This window comes from Montipora capricornis, chromosome 12 (assembly GCF_036669925.1).
Source record: "Montipora capricornis isolate CH-2021 chromosome 12, ASM3666992v2, whole genome shotgun sequence".
Taxonomy (NCBI): Eukaryota; Metazoa; Cnidaria; class Anthozoa; order Scleractinia; family Acroporidae; genus Montipora; species Montipora capricornis.
In genome coordinates this window covers 20634307-20651806 of record NC_090894.1, presented here as the reverse complement: position 1 = coordinate 20651806, position 17500 = coordinate 20634307, and the positions used below count along the sequence as shown (strand labels likewise).

At 41.6% G+C, this 17500-nt stretch overlaps 3 protein-coding genes across 4 annotated transcripts in view; all 3 read right to left on the bottom strand.

The window, feature by feature from the left end:
- The window catches only part of LOC138025973 (acidic fibroblast growth factor intracellular-binding protein-like), an 11231-nt gene extending 1126 nt beyond the window's left edge, over positions 1-10105 (bottom strand). The window contains exons 1-11 of one of the 2 annotated variants that reach the window (XM_068873127.1): positions 9907-10105; positions 7863-8061; positions 6575-6701; positions 6175-6278; positions 6015-6071; positions 4289-4377; positions 3977-4085; positions 3360-3429; positions 2879-2965; positions 2637-2737; positions 1-342 (exon numbers count right to left, since the gene is read on the bottom strand). The exon at positions 1-342 is cut by the window's left edge and continues 1126 nt beyond it. In XM_068873127.1, the coding sequence (XP_068729228.1) occupies positions 258-342; positions 2637-2737; positions 2879-2965; positions 3360-3429; positions 3977-4085; positions 4289-4377; positions 6015-6071; positions 6175-6278; positions 6575-6701; positions 7863-8061; positions 9907-9988 (1110 nt within the window). In that variant the 5' untranslated portion in view covers positions 9989-10105 and the 3' untranslated portion in view covers positions 1-257. The remainder of the gene's footprint in view (positions 343-2636; positions 2738-2878; positions 2966-3359; positions 3430-3976; positions 4086-4288; positions 4378-6014; positions 6072-6174; positions 6279-6574; positions 6702-7862; positions 8062-9906) is intronic. The other variant, XM_068873129.1, reaches the window with a different exon arrangement.
- Positions 10106-11373: 1268 nt separating this feature from the next.
- LOC138027016 (adenosine receptor A2b-like) lies at positions 11374-13297 on the bottom strand. Its single transcript, XM_068874502.1, has one exon. It carries the CDS (start codon positions 13035-13037, stop codon positions 11823-11825), a length of 1215 nt encoding a protein of 404 aa, XP_068730603.1. The 5' UTR covers positions 13038-13297; the 3' UTR covers positions 11374-11822.
- A 2707-nt stretch (positions 13298-16004) lies between these two features.
- The window catches only part of LOC138027210 (D(1B) dopamine receptor-like), a 1835-nt gene continuing 339 nt past the window's right edge, over positions 16005-17500 (bottom strand). Inside the window, exon 1 of the mRNA XM_068874757.1 lies at positions 16005-17500. This exon is cut by the window's right edge and continues 339 nt beyond it. Coding sequence (XP_068730858.1) covers positions 16576-17500 — 925 coding nt within the window. The 3' untranslated portion in view covers positions 16005-16575.

The window sequence follows — 17500 nt, the reverse complement described above, 5'->3', positions numbered from 1 at the left end:
CGCCTTTTCCTGCAATTTTTTTTTTTTTTCATTTTGACATTCGCAAAGTTCCTTTCTGAGTATTTAAGAAGAGAGAAGAAGTCCAACATCGTTTTTGCGTTCTTTTTGGAATGAAACGAAGGGAAATATCCAGCCTTGACTGAGCAAGCCAGTAGCCAATAACAAGTATCTCTTGTCGTGGTTCGAACTATGCCAGCCGGCGGCACTGTGTGAGCCCCGGATTAAGTCCACTCAAACTTTGTTTGCTATGACGTGAGTCACTCGTGGTACATTCTCCCAATACATTTCTGTGATACAGTTACGAAGCGGGCGTACACAGGAATCAAGCGCTCCAAATTGCTTCTGTTTAATTTGAAAAAAAAAAAAAACATCTTCAGCGAATTTTTCGGAAATGTCCTGTAAAATGTATTCATTGCTCCTAAAGAAGGACCTTGAGTCTAATGCCTCCGTAACAGTGACTGGTACATTACATTAAAGCTCCGTGCAAACAAACGCAACAACTCCGAACATTAAGCACTTAATGACTGGTCCCGAGGGAAACAGTTCATTTTGTTTCCCGAGAATCTCAATCTTTCCCCGAGGCGCAGCCAAGGGAAACATTGAAATTCGAGGGAAACAAAATGAACTGTTTCTCGAGGTACCAGTCATTAAGTGATTTATTATATAGCACAAAATAGAAAAACGTGCAATGGCAACAAAACGGCTATTGTCGGTCAACATTCGCGGTGTTGTCCTCTGACGTCATAGATTTTGCACTGTTGCCCGAGACTTTTGGCGGGAAAGAGTTTTATTGTTAGATGTCATGTGACCTCTAAGTAACCAATGAGAGCCCGCTGTTGGGGAAGAAATTCAGCTATATAACAATGTAAGTTGTTGGTTCGACAGATGTTGGATGTGTTGCTAGTGGAGTGCAAACGGACGCAACAACTCCCAACAATATAAGGACGTGCAGTGTATTATGGGAAGGATACGACCCATAAGACTTTGTCAACTTACAAAATTCGGCTGCCATCTTGTTGTCAACATGTTCATGCGTTGCTATCGCCGTGAAGACCACATCTAATCTGTGTACGTGGCCCCAACAGTGTTGACGGACCCAGCGTTGTTGCGCGACGCTTCGGCGATCACGGAACAAAAAAAAATGGTGGGAGTTGTTGGCTCAAAAGTTTGACCAGTTTCAAACATCGCGCAACTGCACGGAACAACATGCAACAGGATGCGCAAATGGCCCCAACTTGTAACACCCAACAATGATGCGTGAGTATGCACGGAGCCTTAGTCTCGCCTAAATATGTTGATGATATATGAAGCCACCCTTTATCTTCGGATTGTTTACCTTCCCATTGTTATAAACGGTAAGAAAACGGGCAAGAAAACCGCCCTGTTGTCGGAAGCACAAACTATCTTGGTTTGCAAATGTAAACTGAAGATGGCTTTTGCGAACAAGCTAGATCTCTGATTGGGGAGCTTGAAAAATTTTTAAATGACCGCTGTGGCAACGAAAACGTCACTTGGAAATACAATTTTCCCAAGTACATCGCGATTAATACGTCTTGTTGACGTACAATATGGGAGAAGTATCCCGTAAGTGGATTGGTACGAATGGTTTTTAAGTAAAGAAAAAGCCAGCATTTGACTTGATTTACGTTAATTGTTAATTTCACTTTACAGTGTCCCCAATAGACCAATTTCGATACATTAAAATTCAGTCGAAAACAAAAGGCATCATCTCGAGGCTCTCGGGAATAAATATAAGGATTTGTATGAATTTATTCCCCAGAGCTTCGAGATCATGCCTTCTGTTTTCGACTGAATTTTAATATGTCCTAATTGGTTTATTAGTGCTCCAGCGCTAGAACTACTAGAAGAAGAGGAAGAAGAAGAAGAAGAAGAGGAAGAAGAAGAGCAAGAAGAAGTGGAGGAAGAAGAAGAATAGGAGGAAGAAGAAGAGAAACAAGAAGAGGAAGAAGGAGAAGAAGAGGAAGAAGGAGAGTAGGAAGAAGAAGAAGAAGAAGAAGAAGGAGAAGAAGAACAAGAACAAGAACAAGAGGAAGAAGAAGAAGAGGAGGAAGAAGAAGAGAAACAAGAAGAGGAAGAAGGAGAAGAGGAAGAAGGAGAGTAGGAAGAAGAAGAAGAAGAAGAAGAAGAAGAGGAAGAAGGAGAAGAAGAACACGAACAAGAACAAGAGGAAGAAGAAGAGGAGGAAGAAGAAGAGAAACAAGAAGAGGAAGAAGGAGAAGAAGAGGAAGAAGGAGAGTAGGAAGAAGAAGAAGAGGAAGAAGAAGAAGAAGAAGAAGAAGAGGAAGAAGGAGAAGAAGAAGAAAAACAAGAACAAGAGGAAGAAGAAGAAGAGGAGGAAGAAGAAGAGAAACAAGAAGAGGAAGAAGGAGAGTAGGAAGAAGAAGAAGAAGAAGAAGAAGAAGAAGAAGAAGAAGAAGAAGAAGAAGAAGAAGAAGAAGAGGAAGAACAAGAAAAAGAGGAAGAACAAGAAGAAGAAGAGGAGTACGGAAAACGCGTTCTGCACGTGCAGCGCGATCACTTTTCGTCTGTAAACTAATAACATCCTAATAACATCCGTCGCCGTTTTCTGAAACTTGCGGATGTCTACAATACTCAATACGTCAAAAAATACCTACTTATGCAATGAGTCCAGTTTAGTGCAGCTGTCCACCAACGAATCCAGGAAAATTTCGGTCTCTTTTGCATCCCATTCAAGCTGCTTACACGGTTCGATGAACTTTAAAAGAAAAAGTGAAAGTTTCGTGAACGAAAACGATCACATTTCGCAGATAGTGCCTGCTAACGCACATAACACTGGCATTCCATTTTTGAGAAAGGAAATACTAATTTTTTTCTGATAGTTATTGTGTACATTTACCTTTTCCGCAAAGTCGCTCAGAACATCTTTAACCTCCTTACTATGTATGAGACCTGCAGCGATATTCAGCAGGTGTCGACACAGGGTCTAAGTGTGTAAATATAAACAGTGTTATCAGAAGAAAATGAAAGTAAAGGCTATTTAATTTCGTATTAGTTCGTGCGACAGGCTGCCTTATTCTTCTGGTGAAGTAATTTAGCGTTTGAGTAAAAGTTCTACTTCCAGAGGATTAGATTTGAAACACGAACACGCCCGCCTTTTATCTGGGGTCACTAGGGGCCTTAAGATCTACGACGGAGGCGTCAAAAACATTTCCGTTTTTCAATTTTTTTTATGATCGCTCCATTTTATTTAACAAACAAGCCTAGCGACCTACTCTCTTAACTTTTTCCAGTTTTCCCAGCTCATCGGCAGGTGTGCTCGACGATTTCTAGCAGGGTTAATAAGATCGCTTAGGGGCCACTCTGCAGCTTGAGCTTACCTTAAAGTTCACCTCCACAGACTTAGCAAGCTTCTTGGTGAATCGTTTGCTTATAACGCTACATACCAAACTGAAAATAAATGACATTTTAATCAATTTATTTCACGGGAAAGAAAATACTTTCGAAAAAAAATTGAAATGATTATCTCATTTATCAGTTAGTGAATGAACTGAGCAATTTGGGCAATTGCAGAACGTGAACTCGCCTGAGCTTAGAACCATTTTATTTTGAAAGAAAAACACCGTGTTCAAAAATAGCCTTCTGGCTCTTCTGCGCATACTCAGAAATTTGAAACAGTAACGGTTGTCAACGGTTACAACATTATACCATTACCGTTACCGCGCGTATTTTTGGCTGCGGCCAGAGTCCGTGTTCTTGGTGCTGACCAGCGGGGTCTGGGGAAGAGAATGGTGATTGCGCTACACAACGCCCAACCAACTGGGCGTTTAAGCCATGTGGCCTCGGTTGTTCAAAAGAGGGATAACTCTATGCACCGGATAAATCGCTATCCAGCAGGTAAACACTAGCAAAACCAATTGGGTTATCCAGTAGATACCGCGATCCACCCTTCGAACAACTGGGGCCTGGTCACCTGAAAAGGGATTTTTTTTTTCACCTTCTATGCTCCTCTACGATTTCTCTGTCGTTAACAAAGACTTTAAGATCCCTCAATTCTTGAAGAAAAACTCGGTCAAATTCTGCTCCGGTGTCTCCTACATCAGCTGCTGCAAAGTAATTAACAATTATTGGGCGAGTTTAAGCAAAATATCGTGATTTCATGTGTCAGTGGCGAGCAGATCATTTGACGTCGACTGAAAATAAACCTCGCCAACCTTAACTCTAACTCTAGGCTAACTCAAAGCCCACGACACTTCCCACTAAACGCCTATGCATTGAGCTACGGTACTGTGATAGCTTGCAGACTTACCGGTGGATCCTTCATCTGATCCAACAGTCCAATGATCCAACATCTCCTCAGCACAAAAAGCAAGATCATCGAATGTCAGATGTAACAGCCTAACATTTGAAGAAAACAAGTTTAATCCTTCATACAGCTTATGTAAATAAAAACTTTCCATGATGGCGTTGCGGGGAAGTTTGCTGGAGGCCTTGAGAATTTTTCACTAAGAAATAAATATATGGAAACAGCTTGCCGCCAGAATGTTCTTTGAGAGAGATGGAATTGAGGTGGGCTGCAAAGAGGTATCGTCAACAGTTTGGCTTAGTTGGTTAAGCATGGGACCGTGTCATGTGCAAGGGGGTTGCGGGACATAAAACTCCGGCCGGACCAACACTCAGGGTCTTGAAATAATTGAGGAGAAAGTGCCTCCTTTGTAATGACATTGCGAATGGTTGGATTCTCTAGTCCTCTCAGATAAGAACGATAAGCCGTAATCCTCGTGTCACATACTTTCAATGTTCATTACCCTCTGGAACGTATAGAAAGAACCCACACACACACTACCCGGCGTTGTGGTCTGTCCTCTGTGGTATAGCTAGAGGGCCGTGAGTTAGAGAACTGCAAAGGTTAATTGCGTCTCCCTCTCTAAATACGAACTCGTATCGTAGGTACTTTATCTTGTAATTTGCAGTCTATTGATATTGAAAGTCCTCAATTGCCTGATAATTCGAGTTCCATTTCCCTGAAGAACCACACACTTCGTCTCAGATTCTCAAAGTTACAAATTTCTCAACATCGAGCTTGAAAATATGTGTGGTTTAAGACACTGTTACCCTGTAAAAGTTTTCGCACAACTTGTTTCGCGATGGCATATGTGGGTTGAGTTTGTTGGTTCTCTACTCCTGCACCGAGAGGTTTTTCCCTGGGTACTCTGGTTTTCCACTCTGCCAAAAGCCATTTGATTTGATTTGTTCTGATTTCAGTTGATTTGTAGTCTCCCCAAATGGCAACTAGTGTAATGGCACTCGTGCTCCGCTAAATAACCTTGAGACTTGAGTGATTATTATGATTGCTAATAGGGCCGTTTATACGAGAGAAAATAAGCCGCGGCTTACGTAAGCCGCGAAAGGAACTATTTATACGAGTATAAACTCCCCGGCCAGGATAAGCCGCGGCTTGAGAAAGCCGTGAACGTAGATTTTGTATTATTTATACGAGGTGTTCGCGGCTTACGTAAGCCGCGGCCAGAGTTAGCCGCGGCTTATTTTCTCTCGTATAAACGGCCCTAATATAGGTTTAAAAAAGCAAAAGCCTTTTTCTTGTTTCTCTTTTACACATGGAACCAAGCAAGGGTTTAATCGTGGATTGTTTGGGAAACATATTTCACTAAAGACAAGGAAGCTGTGCCCGGGAATGTAGAAATCTTGCACACCTGCCCTCCTCTTTTTTAGATGAGAACACAACATGCACTTTCCAAGTTCCCCTGCTCAAAAGTTCAGAAACGCTTCGGGAATATTTTTGAGACCATAAGTCTCTTTGTTTCTTCAAACTAACGCCGTTTTGAGGTATGAAACTTCGCAATTAAGTTTTTCTTTTGGGTCCGGTAAATCTGTTGAAAGACCACTCTAAAATAGGCAGATTGTAGTCAATAAGTCAATTATTGGCTTGTCGAGCCTGGAAAGTAACTCGGACTTTAAGAAACAGGACCCACATCTCAATTTTATCACTGCTAATCCACCACATTTCAACCAACCTTTTCTTTCCTGTTTCAATCTTATTAATGGCCATGAAACAGATACAAGCATATTGCCTGTGAACAGAAACACAAACACCCAAAATGTTACGTGTGGGTCAAATTTCTTTCCAAAAATAAAATTCAATGCAATAGCCTAGAATCACAGTTTGGAGTGTACCTGGATAAATTGTCTGACAGAAGAAATAACTTCTTAATGGTGTCAGCAAGGCCTCCACCCTCAGTCTCTTCAATTGCTCTCAAGACATTTTTCACATTGTCAAACTACATGTAAAAGAAAAAGACAGTCAAATAGACAGATAAAGAGTACCTAAAGTCAAATACGCTTCACTTGGTGTCTTCTTTCTATCTTTCCACAGTTATTTTACAATATTATTTTTCTTCTATATTTCATTTTCTTCTGGAGCAATCCTGATAAAAGACAAAACCACATTCCAGGCAGTTGTGCAGAAGTGGTTTTGCTGTTGGTCATCACATGTGGGAAAATAAGAAGAAACAGAAACACAGAAGGTATGCAGGCTAAACTGACTCATCATGTCCAAAAGATAATGGCAACAAACCTGTCGACGACAACTCTTAAGGGGTACATTTGTTTTCTCACTGATGTCATCCAAGTCCTTCCTTAATCGTCCAGTCAGTTTCTTACCCAAAAGTTCTCGCACCACTTCCTTGTCAAATTGATAGTACCTGATGCACAATCAAAAACAAACCCCTTTCTCATTCCTGGATCAAAACAAACAGTGTAGCTTTGTTTCCTACATAGCCAAAGCCATCATGAACTCAAAATATTTCTTATGCATAGTACGTGCTTGGTTTACTTATTTACAGTGTACTGCTCTCTTCCTGAACCCACTCCTTTACTTACTTACTTATCCTCATCGGGCCCATGAGGACTCTTAAGGCCGGTCGGTTTCTGTAATCAGATAATTTTTACGGGGTGCGGGGATTAGCCGCACGCCCAACCCCCAACTTGGAGGACCAGTGACTACCATTTAGTCTGTCCTCTACCCTTTGACCTGCCCGCCAAGGTTGGACCTAGTGGGGGAATACCCCCGACGGTAAAGCTCTCAAGGTCACTGAGGCACGCAAGCTCCCCCACCATGACAAGGCAGCAGTCTACAGGGGAGCCACTCCTTTGCAAATCATTAACTAAGACTTGCTTATAGTACCAGGCCACAGGTGGCTGGACAATGGCAGGGGGCACTTGGAACTTACAGCAGTATTTGCTGAAAGCACTATCCTAGCTGTCAATCTCAGTCTTTTTAGCTCCTAACTTGCTAGCTAAAGCAATAACTCTATAAATTATTATAAAACTCATTGGTTAACTCATTGACTCCTAAATTTCCCCCATTGACGAGTAAAATCGTCTGGCGTTAAACAGTAAAATCTATTAAGTCACACTTGTAGTAGTCAATGGGCAAAAGAAGGCAGTGTGGCCAAGTGGTCAGGGCGCTTGCCTTGAGATCCCGAGATCCCAGGTTCAAGACCCACTCTGATCACTCGTTGAATTTGATCCTGGTAGTCCCTGGTTCAACTTCCCAGCTGCACTTGTAAATAGCCAACTGGCTTGCCTCCGGCCAGTTGGGATTCTTAACAGTTGTTGTTGCTGTTCTGTTCCGTCCTTTCATTGTGTTTCATTGGCCCTGAAAAGCCACTATGGGGAGCAGTCAATTAAGTATGTATTTGTATTTGTGTAACCAGTTCTTAAGTGGATGTAGGGGTTCTTCATAAGATAAATGAGGATGATATAAGGATCAACAAGTGTCCCATCAAATAAAATTAACAAGCACGGGGTTTCAATTCCTGGAAATTTTTATTAAATTTGCAATTAAATTTGACCTCCCTTACTTTTCAATCAACATGTCTTGCATATCTGGTGAAATATGCAACAGCATCTGACGAGCAAGCATTGGGGGAGATTGAAGGAAACGTTCAACCAGGAAGAACAATCGGTACTGGTCGTGAGTATCACTGGAGATGATGGCATACGACACACCAAGTTTCTTCAATGCATCTTCACATTCACGCCTCTGAGTTGCTTCATTTTCTAAATTGAAACATAAGAGTTGTAAAAAAGGACAGTCTACTTTAATTATCATTGCTACTATACGGTAGTTTGTGCATGGACTGGGCAACTGAAGGGATAATGCCTGGCCTCCTTCCTAGTGAGGACTTACAGTGAAATACCTGGAAAAAAGTATTGGGCGGCAATTGTTGAAGAAATTTTCAGAGTAATATAGGTGTTTTTCACGTTACATCATCGCCGCCATATTTGTGAATGAAAATAAAATCTCTTGTTCATCCACAGGCAATATTATTGTACACTATTACAATGTTGTTATGTGTCTCTAGAGAATGGTTACAAACCAACTATATTTGTTATTCTTATGCAAATAGGTAAGCGCTTTCTGAGCCTAGTGGCCCAGCACGCTGGAGCTTATCCCTGGTTTCCTTAGCATGAAGCGACAAGGAGTATTTCTACTCCCCCCTGGATGGGATGCTAGTCCATCACAGGGTTACCCCAAATAAGTGGCAGCATATTCCACAGTTAGGGTGATTCCCTAGTTTTCCATTGCACAACCCTAATGTGCATAATTTCTTGCACCACTGGCACACTCATTGGCTTGTGCACATCAATAAAATGGCAGATTTTCATTGATGCCAAGCTTAGTCCATCAAGGAATGGAATTTCATAAAATTGAATGAAAGGAGCCATTACGAATCAAACAGCCTACACTCAAATTAAATCTATTTGCAGTGTTACGTTCGCGGAAAGGTATTCAAATGCATTTTTCGGGGTGCGTACACGAATTAACCATAGAATGACACCAGGCTTTGCATTATATCAGGGATTACATTACGGGGAGCGTCGCGTGACATCCCGAAAGACGGCTGCGAAGGAGGCTTAATGAAAGTCCAGACTTATTTTCTTTCAAAAGGTGTTGGAATGTCTGGCACACAGTTCCTTTGCCGTTCGCCAGCTTGTGTGATGATGTCTTTCAAAGGCTTATGGTGCACAAGGTCTGATACATACGTGCCAACTCTCCCGGATACGGAACGAATCTCCCGGTGTCCCGTACGGGTCATGAAATCTCCCGGATAAAAACGACTCTGAACCTTTTACAGACGTTTCCCCATTCTAGACTCAAATTGCATCCCCAAGTTAAAAAAAATCGATTTTTTCAAACTCGTTTCATTGTTTCTTAATGCACTTCTTCATCTCTGAGTTTCAAACACACGTTAATAGAACTAAACAAAATGACTTCCTTTAGCTATCATAGCCATATAACCGATTAACCAATAAAAATTCTTGACATAAGTACCCTGTTTTCCCGCAGATTCACAATGGCGGCAAAATATTCTTGTATTCTGAAGGAGCTGCTGGGGAATGGGTGGGTGCGTTTAAGGATGGGGAGGGGGGGGGAAGAAGAGGAGGGGAGGGGGAGTGGGTAGGTTGATCGAGGGGGGAGGGGTGGGGAGATCGGCTGGAAAAAAATCTCCAGACTTTAGATCTCCATAGGTTGGCATCTCTGCTGATATTAACAGAAACAGTCATATCTCAGGTCGAATTGGACAAGTCCTAGAGGGCCATTCCATTTAAAATCCACACCCCCCCTGTTGACGAGATTTTCTGAGGGGGGTCTGAAGAGCATTTCTGAGGGGCTCCACGTGACGGCACACGTTCATCTTTCAAATATTTCTCAAGGGTATTGGAAAAAATCCCAATTCTTCTGAGGGCGGAAATTGAATATACACTTTTTCTGAAGGGGGGAATGTGTCGGCACTTTGATCTTGTACTTCTTAAGGGGTGAAATTCGCACAAGCTCGTTAACAGGGGGGTGTGGATTTTAAATGGAATGTTATGGTTTTGAAAAATATATTATAAACTCACCCGAGAAACCTTGCAACCATAGGTCATACACTTGAGGGTCTATAAACGCTGGATCCATATAAAAAACTTCTATATCTTCCATTACTTCTTTCTGCGCGAGGCAATGCTATGTAGGCGATACGCTCCAAAACAGGTAAAATAAGGCTGCAAGGAAATCAGCCATCTTTACAGACGCCCGCGGTCAGCGGCTGTTCGTTTTGTACTGGAATGGTGGTGTATGTAGAACTAGCAGTTACACCTGAGCACAACCCGTTGAGGACCTGAGGCCCGCTCATACACGGAAGCGTGGAATTGAGGACAGTGCCTTCGTATTGCGCATACATTCTGCGCATGTCAAGATACAAGGGTTTCCAATGGGTGGTGTTTACTAATACAGGGATATTTTTGCGAGATCGAAAACCATGTGGAGAAAGCAAAACTTAGCAACTGCTCTTGGTATCCAAAAGACTTGGGGGTAACCACGCATTTTTCACAGATACCCCATCGACTCCCTGCGGTTCCCCATTGACGAGTAAAATCGTCTGGCTTTAGACAGAGTAAAATACTAAGTCTGGCCGGTTTAGGCCGGTTTGGACGTCAAAGGGTGGGGAGTGATTAATTAAGCTTCAATTTGGAAAAGAACCGTACATTGCTTTGTATTTTAAAGCCTTTTACAAATATTGTTGGTAAATTATCTTTGAAAAATCCGTGGCTTTACCCAATTTTCCTTTTGGATTTCAATTAGACTGCGAGCAGTCTAGATTTCAATTGTGCTTTTCCCGCACAATCATAAACCGGGAAAACTGTACCTTTGAATTAGTAGGCACCGTCCTTAATATCAAATTCCCTCAGTCGTATTTCGAGTGGATTTTATGGTTTTCAAATAGATCTTTGACTTCTTGAAGTGGAGACTGTCTTTAAAAAAGCCGACTAATTACATGAAGTTTCCTTGTTTTTCATGTCCTGCTTCCCAACTTCAGTGGATGTAAAAAGAAGCATTTACGTTTACAGTTTACAGTTACACTGGACAAGCGAGTTTTTTCAGTCGGGCATTAAAATTTCCTCTCATCTGTAAATAATTTGATTTTGTTTTCAACTCAAAATCTCTCATCATGCAGCAAGCTTATCTGCTGACCGCTGGATGGCGTCCACCAAACCTTCTAAAATAGACCTTATTCATAAATGGCGGCAAATTTATAATTCTTTTGTCCTAGTGCAAATTAGCCTACCAAGCCTCGATACCATACAGTGAATTGAAAAGAATTTTTGCTCTAAAATGAGGCTTGGTAGGCTAATTTGCACGTGGACAAAAGAATTATAAATGTGACCGCAATTTATGAATACGGTCTATAGGAGTTTCAAAACTAAAATTTATAGAATTTATATCCCGCCACCTTTAAGTTAGTGCATAGACCTTAAAATTCAGATATGTCACTGCTAAAAAACGAAAGGCCCCTCCATATTGTCAATGGACGAAACTGAAGATTGTTTTTGTCGATGTTTTGTCTTTTTTTTTCCAGTCATTGTTCAATTTCACACTTCATGATTATAACATAGATTTACATTTACGGGGAAAAATAATTACAATTCAGTTTTAAATTATTCCTTTACTTCTTAGAACTTTAGAACTCCCCCAACGAGAGTTCTGTATGGGGTTGAACATTTTTGAGACACTGTAAACTGAAGTTAACAATTAACACAAATCACATCAAATGTTGTTTTTTTTTTTAGGAGAGAGGAAACCGGAGTACCCGGAGAAAACTTCTCTGTGCAGAGCAGAGAACCAACAAACTCAACCCACATATGACGCTGGATCTGGGAATCGAACCCGAGCCACATCGGTGGGAGGCGAGTGTTCTCACCACTGCGCCATGCCCGCGCCCTCTACGGATTGAAAATGTCCTTTTAGCAAATTGTTTGATTGAAATCCTCAGTGATCAGTTTTTGTCAGTGTTACTTGCAGGCCTCGTTTCTATGGCTCCAGGTTTATTCCGGAAAGCAGTCACTGCAGAGATTACCGTTGGAGCCGTACTTCGCCTTCTCTTAACAGACTGGTTCTGTAGTGTGAACTTGTTAGCAGGAAAAGTTGTGTTTCCGCTGTTATTGTGCCGTTTCTGCGAGCAACCATCAGACGGTGTTCTCGAGAGCTTACCGACAGGAAAGCATTTTAAGGCAATGTTCCGTATAGTTTTACCCATTTCAGAGCTGCGGTATCCGTAAATTATTGGATTCAGACCTGAGTTTGTGTAGTGCAAGGCTTTTACAAAAGCTATCAATCGAAGAAGACCTGGGGGTTCAGGGAGGCGTTCCAATTCGTATGTTGCCACCACAGTCACTACAAAGAACGGAAACCACGCGATCAAAAACACCCCAGTCACGAGTGCTACAGTTCCTGTTACACGAATCTCGCGACGCAGAGTGGCGCTCACGTGTTCGCAACGCACGCGTTTCCTCGACTTAATAGCTGTGTTGTAGATGAGAACGTAAACTCCGAAGAGGACAACAAAAGGCCCAGCAAAACTTACAGAAAAGAGAAAAGCCGTGTAACCGCTTTCCCATTTTTTGACTTGAATTGGATAGAACCCTCCCATGAGAGCAGACAAGCTCCACGCGACCGCAATCATTGCGTGGAAGGATCTCGAGGGCATCCCGCGGTGCTTTATCGGCCACACTATTGCGATGCATCTTTCCAAGCTAATGGCCGAGAGTTGGAAGATCGATGCGCAGCCGATGAAAATATCAAATGTGATATAAAGGTCGTATCCAACGGGTTTGAGGATGGTATCGAAGTAATTGCAGCTGTAAACGTAGAGCCAAAAGGGAATAGAAACGAATCCGACCATCAAATCGGCAGCTGCTAGTCCGACAATGAATGTGTTTGTCGTGGTGTGAAGTCGCCAGTTCTTTACGTAAGCTGCAATAACCAATACATTACCAGATACGATTAAGATGACCAAAAGAGCGTAATACACGAAGGTGACGGCGATTTCAACAGTTGTGACGTATTTCAAGACATTCTCATGTAGCATCGTTGGACCGAAGGTTGGATTGATTTTTCCACTGAGTGTCTTTGAAGAAATGTTCTGTAGAAGCATACTTCCAAGAGTTGGTGACAACGACTTGCGACTCTCAAACTGTTCGTGACTTTGCATTCAAATCGTACAAGTGCACTGGACCTGTAAAACCACACGAGACTAATTTTATACTGTTTTCAAAGCTTTTCTGCTCACTTTTACTTCGGCACAAGTTAAGATTCTCGTAGTTGCGCGAAGTTTCCAAAGATCTCCGCCGGATGCAAAGTTGTTTTGTAGCGGTTAATCAAAGCTGATCGAAATCATTGCAGCTTCAACAAAGTCTGAACGGAAACTTTTGGTCAACCATCCTTTTTCACTTCAATGCGTATTTTACATATATTGACGGTCATTTATCACTTCTGACTGGCTCGTTCATAAGCTATTGTTTGTTTTGTTACTCAGACAAAAAAGCTAGGCATGTAGGCGTTGATCTCAAAAATTAACTGAAACAACTATACAAAAGAAAAAAGCCAGCGGCTTAATTCTACCAAAACTTAGGTACGATTGTTTGTCTTGTCTTTAGAAACAGACATTATTGCATTCCTCTTTTAACACCTGGCACTTTGTTAAATGTCTCAAACAAAGTGACTGAGAATGATACATATTCTCAATTGTCAATTATCCATAAAAAGTGTTTACTTGCCTTTGAGAGTTGAAATGCGCGTTTGGTCTCAAGGAGTAGGTAATTATGTGCTTTGGATCCAGAATATTTTCACCGTGCTTAAAAGTTTCAGGAGCTGTTTGCTTTCGAAAAGTAAATCCTTAAATTTAGGCTCCTGAGGCCCTAAGAAACCTTCTTTTTGCCAGGGTTTGTAGCATGCCAGATTGGCTTAAAGAAACTTATTTTAAGGGCAGTTTTCGTCCAGATCCACCCATGAAAACTCCATTCTAAGCATCCTACCCACCCACACAAGTCCTTGGTCAGCCTGTTTTCGTTTCCAAACAATAGAACTCTGAAACCTTGTTGCTACGAACAGTTATATGGTTTTGTTATTATTAATACATTTTTTTTGGTTCTCTTTCCTTTTGAATGGCACCAGTACTAGTCCTCTTTCCTTTTGCTGTATTAGTTAAGCATGTCATCACTCTTAACAAATAGACATAATATTTTTCTTGTTATGCCCTTAGGGGCCAATTATTGGGCACTGTCTTGCATTTTCTTAATTCGTCTTTCCAGTTATGTCGAATGTTAGCCGTTCTGTTGAAACTCTTAGTATTACTCTGTTAATCGTCTTTGTCACAAGTTTCCGTACCACTTTGTAGTTGAATGCATTATATCTTTTCGACATACGTTTTGAACAGTTAACTAGTCATGCACTTCAAAGTCGCTATAGTGTGAAGTCTACGGCCATGTTGGCATTCTTAAGAAGTATTTAATCAGGGTTACTCAGATTTCAATAAAAGCCCTTTATTATATGACAAGCTCCGCGAGCGAGCAAGATGAACCAAATTCCGGGCCGGGATCATGATTTGCTACCCGAGCGGGCAAGATGGAACTATCTTGTCCGCTCAGGATTTCTCGCTTGGTCCCGCAAGATCGAAGATCGATCATTTTTTGTTTTTTTATCCCATATAATAAATCCTTTATTGACCAATCTTGTTCGGTCAAGCCGAGCTGGATATATATTGGCCTCGTTCTTTTTTAAAATTTTTTAGACGTTCGAAAATCCTAGAACAGGCAGGCAAGCAAGAAATTTTAGAACAAGTGTTCCGAAAATTCTAGATCTCAAATCGTCTTCCGAACAGATATTTTCCGAAAATTGAGGTTGGGTTTTCCTGAGACTTAGCGGGCCGCATTCCACAGTGCCCACCCGCTCGACTTCATCGAGTATTTTCCCGCGGGATTCAAGTGCTAATATCTTACTAACCTCGTCTTCACAGGCAGTGTCACAAATCTCCAGTTTCATTTATTTTGACAGGGAAAAACTGGGGCGAAACTTGGGTTTTAAGAGTGTAAAGCGTGCTTAGGTTGGACCGGAAAGATGAGCGGTGAGACGTCAGAAAGGAAAAGGTGAGATTTTCTCATTTCACAGGATTGCCTCATTTCTTATTTTCCCCTTGATTTTAATCTCATTGAACTACTCTGCAGCAGATTAGGACCGCTATGGAAAACGATTTTGCATGTTGTGTCGAAGTATCGTGTCATAAAACCATCTATTACGGATTCTACTCATCTTTCTAACTTAAACTGGCTCCAAAATTTTGATTGAAATTCTACTTTTGTTTTTTATTTGTTCGGTCATGAAATAGACAAACAGTCAGGAACTGGCTCTTGCTCGGGTCGTCTTAACCGAAGTCACATTAAAGAGCAAAAGCCCCTGATTGTCTGATTGAATCTATTCTATTTTAATTAGTTTCAGCCGCCACTTGCACAACGTACATCTTAAGGCGCGTTTACACCGTACAGAGGAAAAATGGCACGGGTCCGATAAAAGGAGGGACGGTTCCAATCATAATTGGAAAGAAACAGTGAACTTTTATCCGTTCCGCTACGGGACCATAGCTTCATGTCTTGGGCTCTTGGTCAGCTTTCTGGTGTGAGTTTTGTTTACAAAATCATTTAAAAATGCTGGTTCCAAAGAATCAGCGGCTTCAGATTTGATCTTTTGTGCTCGTTTGGACTTTCTCCATTTGCTTAATTTCTCTGATCTCATTCTTACCCTGTTTTTCCTTTCAGTGAAGTAAAGTGTCAGCATAAAAATACCATGATCATCCGAAGAATAATGGTAGCCTTTCCTTTGCCGGCAATAATGGGGATGGAGAAGGTCAAAAGCTTTAGACTGATCTTTTTATAGTATTCCCACAATTTTGTAGAATCATTCAGTTGTATCTTCCATCTCTGTACTAGCCTCACTAAAGAGATCTTCCGACGATGTCTCTTAGGACGTGCAGTCAATAGGCCTTTACCGAGTTCATATCCGCCTCCTCTTCAAAGCGAGTATAAGTGCGAAGTTTTTCTTATGAAAATTAGTTTTCATTCATATGCAAAGTAGAACTAATTACCATCACAAAAACTTTGCACTTAGACTCGCTTTGAAGAGGAAGAAGACGTGAACTCAGAAATGGCCTATTTGTAGCGTAGGTAGGATCCATAAAGTCATTTAGTTAAATACTCGACCAGTAATCGTTGGCGGACGTTTCTAATTGCACTAAGAGCTGTTACCGATCCGGCTAAACTTTCACCGTGCTATGAATAAAGGACTGGACTTACGAATTTATACTGAATGGCTCATTGCACAAGCTATCGTAGTGTCTTTTGTTTTGGAAAATCGAGTAAAGAGTAGTCAGGACCAAGTTAAATCAGAGAAAATTCCAAAGTTTGTATTGCTGGCCTATTTTTGGCCTTTTGGTCTCACAAAGTTGTCTTATATACAGGCTACAAGGAAGGGTTACGTTTTTGCAAACCTTGGCCGTGTAGCACTTATATTTCAACAGGATTCAGTAACTACCCTGGTCAGAGTTTTTCTCTGTCCTTGTGTAGGCCCAATACCATTAGTAGGGCTAACGCTCACGTGGTTTACATGGGTATAAAACTAGCACTTCACATTACCCTCCAGTAGTTAATCCTTCTACATACAGGCTAGATTTGCAGATTCGCAGGGGCATTGTCTCAAAGCTAGTTGGTACAACTCCAACATGGGTTCCTTGTGTTAGGGGCTGCCTTTACACGGCGAATACGATGCGCTTCAAAAACACGCCCACACGGTCCTAGAAGTCGGACAAACGTTTTTCTTATTTCAGCGTCACGAAAAGCGTAAACCATTGGATTTATAGCGCTGTTAGAATACTGAAGCCACTTCGCAAAGACAAGAAAAGGGGTCAACATGTTTTGACTCTTGCGCTTGCAGCGATCACAAAAGCAGAAGATTATGTTCACAATGAAGAACTTTGACCACGAAATTAAGAACATTGCTGTAACAAAGATGAGGGTTAGTGCGGTTCGTCTTTGCTTTTTTATATTCCTACGAATCGTGGTACTCTCGCTGCACTGTTGCTCTGTAGATGTCGGCAGGCTCTTAATGAGTCTGCGAGCCACTTTAAAAATAGAGTAGTTCAAGGCAATGACGAGAATTCCTGGTCCAACATAGCCTACAAGACAGAGAAACAAAGTGTAGATTTTTTTTCCATCGATGCTTGTTGCTTTAAGTATGGCTGGTCGAATGGCTGCGAAGGCAAAAGATGAAATCCAGGCTCCACATAGTATTAGGGAGTAATGTACTTTTGTGAGTGTTCCGTAAATGAACGGCCGCCGAATAGCAAACCATCGTTCCATACTGACTGTTGTAAGGTGGAAGCTAGAGGCAAGCGCGCTGAAAATGTCGAAGAATTCAAAAATGTCATTTACAACAGATCCCAAACGTTCAGATGTCAGGCTAATGAAGATCCACATAGGAATTGAAATGCATCCTACTAAAAGATCCGAAATGGCCAAACTCGCAAGAATAGTGTAAGTACCAGTTCGAATCCGAGCGTTTGAGAAATACGCCGCAACCACGAAGACATTTCCTGTGATGATAACAATGCCGAGAGCCAAAGATAAC